At 43.1% G+C, this 6,840-nt stretch overlaps 1 protein-coding gene across 1 annotated transcript in view; it reads left to right on the forward strand.

Annotated features, from left to right (window-relative positions):
• The first annotated feature begins 320 nt into the window (after positions 1 to 320).
• Positions 321 to 6,840, forward strand: part of LOC122564231 (scavenger receptor cysteine-rich domain-containing group B protein-like) — an 87,170-nt gene continuing 80,650 nt past the window's right edge. Inside the window, exon 1 of the mRNA XM_043718929.1 lies at positions 321 to 465. Coding sequence (XP_043574864.1) covers positions 321 to 465 — 145 coding nt within the window. The remainder of the gene's footprint in view (positions 466 to 6,840) is intronic.

The following is a 6,840-nucleotide window of genomic DNA, read 5'->3' on the forward strand; positions in this document are numbered from 1 at the left end:
GATTCCCTTGGCTACGAGTGATCATTGTCTGGTTTGGGAAGGGCGACAATTAGAAGATCCTTTTTCTGAACAGCTGAATGCTTTGGCCGCAGGGAGAATGGCATTCACTGAGACTGAGGTTTCAGAGAGAATTTGATAATCCTTACGGCATTGTATAAAACCATCACAAATAAATTTTAGTCCGGAGACTACAAAACAGAAAGGCCTAAAGAGTGGAAAGGTCCAGGTAAGAGTACAGGTTTTGAGGGAAAAAGAATACCTTACCAGCATGGCAACAAAACTGTCAGTGTATGTTCTTCAGACTAATTGGCACTGATTACATGCTGACAAAATCTAAACAAGTAACAGAATATGATGAAGCACCATCAAGCACTTCACATATACAAATGATGGACAGTTATGAAGAGCAGATTATGGTGGGTAAAGAGCTGGCTGAATATGGACACTGTGATCCTGAAGAACAGGGCAAGGCTATTTGTCCCAGAGGGCAACAACTAAAGATTGGCACCAGAGTCACATACAGAAAGGGCTAGTGAGCCAAAGCTTGTCACAATTACAAGAAGAGAAAGTGAGGGCTGCAGATGCTGGAGATCAGAGCTGAAAATGTGTTGCTGGAAAAGCGCAGCAGGTCAGGCAGCATCCAGGGTTAAAATCTTTGAGACTTTAAGAATTACAAGAAGAGCAGGGAAAGACAGCAGCCAGTGCAAACAATGGCCAAACGTACACGATGAGGGACGGAAGATAAGATTCATAGATTGATAAAATGAAATAAAAATGTGTAAAGACCAGAAAACACAGTCAGCATTCTGAAAGTGGACTTAGAAGTGAGCACAGTCCTAGGAAAACATCAGAGACTGGTGAAGGGAACTCAGATCATAGGAATGGGAGATCTTGTCATTGTGGTCCAGAGCAAGATAGGATGGCAAGCTGTGCTCATCCTGATGAAGGGCTTTTGCCTGAAAAGTTGATTTTCCTGCTCCTCGGATACTGCCTGACCTGCTGTGCTTTTCCAACACTATACTGTCAACTCTAATCTCCAGCATCTGCAGTCCTCACTTTCGCCCTGTGCTCATCATTTGACAACGGAAAGGACTATAGAATGGGCCATGGACATCACAAGAAGTAGAAGTCTTTTTGATAAAGAAGTTTTCCTGTCTCTTAAGACATTTTCAGATAAGTTTTATAAAAGGATACCAAATGAAACAAGAAGTTGGATAGCTATAAAGAACTTACTGTAAACACTGAGGTGTCAGACAGAAGGTAGCCAATCTTCTCAACCAGATGGATAAGTGCTTCCTGAGCCTGTGTATGGGCTAAAGGTGGCCTAAGGGCTTAGGGTTTCAAAGAGAGAGTCTGTGACTGAAATATTAGAGTCAATTTCTCTGCAGGAGGTAAAGTAAGCCTGAAGCTTTTCTGGCTGTTTTAGCAACATATTCCCATGAATGTAAATTGATGGGAAATCTTTCTGAAGCTGCCTTGTAATAAGCTGGCAATGTGGAAGGGAAGCTGTGGAAATTGAACAAATGTGTTTAAGATTTGAATGATGCCCCAAGGCCATGGTATTTCTCAGTTAGGTCCATCCAGTCAAAAGTAGATTGCATTCATTTGGAAATAGACCCACATTGTTTTATTGGTATCACAGCAAGAACTTAGCACACATCTTCATGAGGCGTGCTGATATTTTTGTGGGTGGTTCTACAGAATTCAAGCACGCTGTGACAAATAAAAGGACAGGAATTGAAGTTCGGTAGTCAGGCTTCAGAGGCCTGTAACTACACACAATTAGATGACCAGCAGAACAAGGTGGGAGTAATGCTGGGTAGCAATCTTACTTAGAGCATGTCAATGGTGTCCCAACAAAATATGGCCAGGTTCGCATGGAGAGACAGGATCCCGCATCGAAGGAAGAAACACGTTTAAAACGTTTGTTTGATCTGTTGAACTTGTTGTGCAGAGAAAATGAGGTCTGCAGATGCTGGAGATCAGAGATGCACTCAGTCTAGATCCACCTCAGTTTCTGCTTTTCCAGCCTTGCAGTCTCAAAATTGAATTCAATAATTTCAGAAACTGACTGCAGTATGTCTGATCTCTGTTGTCCTTACATCATCTACTGCTCCATCTACTGCTGTGTCATATTTGTGTTTACTTCATTTTGCACTTAGTAGAGAGGACCAATTCTCTTGCTCTCAAATCTTAATCGACACTTGTTTTATGTCGCTTTTTTTCTTTCTCCACTATTAACAACCTTACTCCTTTTGCACTGAGCCTCCATACCATCTTCCATCTTTCTCTTCCTCTGCCTCTGTCAAAAGAATTTTTAAAAAGCCTATTTTCTAACACCTTTCAGTTCTGAAGAGTCATTTAATACTCAAGAGGTTAACGGTTTCTCACTCCTTAGGTGCTGCCAGACCTGCTGAGTATCTCCAGCAATTTCTGGGTTTGTTTCAGATTTCAAGCATCAGAAAAAAATTAATAATTGTCCATGGGCCTGGGAAGACAAAAAAACAAAAAGAGTAATTAAAACACCTTAGCTGCTGAAACACTGGCACTGACAGAAGCAATAGATATGGAGGTGTAGCTGTCTAATAGTTTAATACAAACTGAGAAAGATGTTACCCAGAGAATATTATATTTGCTTTCCTTGGGACAATTTTCATTTAACAGAGTTTGTAACAGAGAAAAAGTTGAAAATTTACATCTTGTGTAAATAAGAACTAGAATATTAAGATGAGGGTGTGTAATATGAGAATATGGATTACTTTAATTTCTTTGTAATTATTTCTACATGTAGATGTTTTCAAAAAAAACATGGAATATGGGATCTATTAATTGTTGCTTGTATTATAATTTGGGATATCAGCCTAATCTGAGGTTTTTCCATCTGTATAAGTCATGTTTCCACTGTTCGGAGAAGTGTCCAGCATTGCCAAAATAAGGTCGATGACTTTTACCCTGCTGTCGGAGTAAATGTGACTATTCTCTCTGCTACCTCACCCACTTCCCACCAAGGTCCATACTCTACCACTCACACTGTTACATCTGACTTTTTCCCACCTTTCTCAGTTACTCTAACCTCCCAAATCCCTAATCCTAATTATCCTGCATGGCCTCTATACTCACTCACTCACTCACTCAGGTCTCACCACTTTGGCCCCAAACCGACCAGCACTAATGGCTGTCCCAGCCAATTTGATTTCACTAGTTCAGCCCTTTGCTTCAACCCAGGGGAAAACAGGTCATAAAACGGCAGATAAAGCCAGGTCGGATGGTGGGGTGCCCAATATTCAGCACCTCAAGCCCTACATGGACCCTGACTGTGTCCAAGTCCCTGGACTTGTAGCAGAGATTGTCCTTGATTTATTTTTGCTTGAAGAGTGTCTTCTGAACTTGATGGAGGACTTAGACTTGGAGACATAGCCATCTGCCTGAAGCACTTGCTGTGTGTTTGGTGCTTGCACATAATGCAGGTGTAACGCTGACATGACAGATAAGGGCAGGCACCCTCTGATAAGGGTGGCTCAGTGGTTAGCACTGCTGCCTCACAGCAGGGTTCAATTCCCGCCTTGGACAACTGTCTGTATGGAGTTTGCACATTCTTCCCGTGTCTGCGTGGGTTTCCTCCGGGTGCTCCGGTTTCCTCCCACAATCCAAATATGTGCAGGTTGGGTGAATTGGCCATGCTAAATTGCCCGTAGTGTTAGGTGAAGGGGTAAATGTAGGGGAATGGGTCTGGGTGGGTTGCTCTTCGGCGGGGCGGTGTGGACTTGTTGGGCCGAAGGGCCTGTTTCCACACAGTAAGTAATCTAATCTAATCGTGATATAGTGCCACACAACAACATTCCCAGCCCCTTTTGATTAAGGACAGCTGACATCTTGCACAAAATAGTAAAAACAATAATGGTATTGTGAGCCATTAAGCTCCAGTTAAGGGATCAAAGTGCAAACAGGTAAGGCAAGATGAAATAACCGTGCAGAGACCACTATCCCATCACTAAATCAGCCTTTATTCACATGTGCACAGCACATGGGCTCTGATAAGCCAGCTCAGAGCCAGTCCCTACTTCGTGGGGACCTTCTGAACCTCAGAGTCCCTGAGACCCACCTGGCTCTCATTCCAGTCACTACACAAGCAGGGACACTGTGACCATCCAGTAAGAGGCAACGTTCTTGAAGGAGCCAATGGCCAGCCCTCAGATACAACTCAGTCCAATCTGTGAATGTATTCAAGCTCTCCAGTGGAGTGGAATCAATAATCAATGCAGTCACCCAATCTTTAATTATAAACTCCAGCAATTTCCCAACAACTGATTTTGGCCTAACTGTACTAAAATTCTTTGATTTCCCTCCCACACCTTCCTTAAATAGTGGAACAACATGCAAAGTTTTCTAGTTTAATTAATAGTTTCCAAATTATGAAAAGTTCAGAAGATTTTAAGTAAAACTTGGTCAGTATTGACATAAGCTTTCTCAAACTTACTTCGCCAGTTTTTAGAGAATTAACTATCTTTCTATTTTTAAGAATAGGCGATACGCTTAATTGAAACCTTTCCTATTTCTCCATATGGGTTTACTTGAGATTTTCAGTATTGATCAGTTGGTAATATCTTTTTCAGAGTCTCGTGTTAGGCATAGTTGTGTGTTTGCTCCATCGTGGTTGAGTTGTGTATTAGATGAGCGTAAGTGTTTCATGTCTGATAAAACAATGTTCTGCACTTGTATCAGGTGGAGATGTGAAGTAGTCTCATACCCAGTAGACCTCTGTTATTCTTAGGTTTCTTCATATTCGACTTCAATTTTTATTTCAGGTAAGCTTTGCTATTAGTCTCATGTTCACACAATTCATATTTGAGCCCCACATTTATTAGATTTTTCACTTCTCTCCTCCTCGGTCAAATAGGTAGAATCATACATTACTTTCATGTTCAGTACATTTGTGAATTGGTCCCATTTTCTCGTATCGAGTAGATCTGTGAATTATTCTGCTGTTTGACAGGGTTTTGTATTCATAGCAATTGGAAAAGAAACCTGAGGCAACACAAGGAAACCAGTTTTTATTGAGAGAATTGTTCTGATGTGGAATGCATTGCCTGAAGGAATGGTTGTAGATGACTGAACAATAACTTGCAAAATTGAACTTGGTACGTTGTTGAAATGGAAAATGCACTGGGGACTGACTTGAATATCTCTTTCTAAGAAAGGAGCAGTATGATGGCTCAATGGTTAGCACTGCTGCCTCATAGCGCCAGGCACCCAGGTTTGATTCCTGTCTTGGGCGACTGGGCATATTTTGCACATTCTCCGCGTGTCTACATAGATTTCCTCTGGGTGCTCTGGTTTCCTCCCATAGTCCAAAGATGTACAAGTTACAAGGATTGGCCATGGGAAATGTTGGGTTATGGGGATGGATCTGAATGGGAATGCTGTTCGGAGGGTCAGTGTGGACTTAATGGACCAATTGACCTGCTTCCAATCTGTAGGGATTCTATGATTCTAAGAATCACAACAGGTTCAATGGGATAATTGGTCTCTTTTCTGCACTAATACTTTAATTTTAATTAACTTTAATTTAATCTCCTTGAATGTTAGGTTTGTGTTCAAATAGTGTTGAAATTAACATTTACCAGGAAACCAGTGACTTCCACAAATCACTGTAGTGGGTTAGACTGTGTGTCGCAAACCCTTGAACATACTTTAGAGTTCACCTATCTATCCTTATTAACACACTTCCTCACATTCTCACGATTCATTGACACTCTCATCCTTGTGCAATTTCGTATCTCTCCCTTAGAGTGACCCTTAGTAAATTCTGCCTGCCCATTGGGTGAACACATTCCTTTACTCTCACTCCAAGGTCTCTGTTTTTCCTCCCTGTAGGAGGGTACAGGACACGAAAGCATAGCAGAGATCTGGATGGTGGCCCTTAAAGATCTCACAATCAAGACTTTTAGAGGAGGTGGCAGTAGAAACCAGGAGGATCTCTGTGTGACTGACCTTTGGAAATGGGACACTAGAGGCCTGCCAGCTATCTGTGTCAAATACCTTCAAATATATTCATTGTTTAGCAATAGTGCCTGTTGGCCTGAGTCTTCTACTTGAGCCTTGATTCCAAGGGCTACCCTCCTGGAAATCATGGGTTGAAAGCAAAATGATTCCCCACAGGAACTGAGGGGTTAAAGCCAGGTCCAGGTCAGTTAGCCCAGTTGGTGCACTGACCTCTACACCGCTGAAGCCAGGCGCCAACTTGAAGACACCTCCTCCGACCGCCCCCTCGACCATGACTCCACCCCGCATCACCAAACCATCATCCCCCAGACCATACAGAACCTCATCACCTCAGGAGATCTCCCACCCACAGCTTCCAACCTCATAGTCCGGGAACCCTGCACTGCCCACTTCTACCTCCTTCCCCAGATCCACAAGCCTGACCACCCTGCCGACACATTGTCTCAGCATGCTCCTGCCTCACTGAACTCATCTCCACCTACCTCAATACTGTCCTATACCCCCTAGTCCAGGAACTCCCCACATACGTTCAGGACACCACCCATGCCCTCAACGTCCTCTAAGACTTCAGTTTCCCCAGCCCCCAACGCCTCACCTTCACCATGGACATCCAGTCCCTCTACACCTCCATCCACTACAACCAGGACTTCCAAGCCCTCTGTTTCTTCCTCTTCCGATGTCCCCAATAGTACCCTTCCATTGACACTCTCATTCGTTTGGCCGAACTAGTCCTCACCCTTAACAATTTCTCCTTTGAATCCTCCCACTTCCTCCAGAGAAAGGGGTAGCCATGGGGACCCGTATGGGCCCCAGCTATGCCTGTCTCTTTGTTGGCTA

This window comes from Chiloscyllium plagiosum, chromosome 28 (genome assembly GCF_004010195.1).
Source record: "Chiloscyllium plagiosum isolate BGI_BamShark_2017 chromosome 28, ASM401019v2, whole genome shotgun sequence".
Lineage (NCBI taxonomy): Eukaryota > Metazoa > Chordata > Chondrichthyes > Orectolobiformes > Hemiscylliidae > Chiloscyllium > Chiloscyllium plagiosum.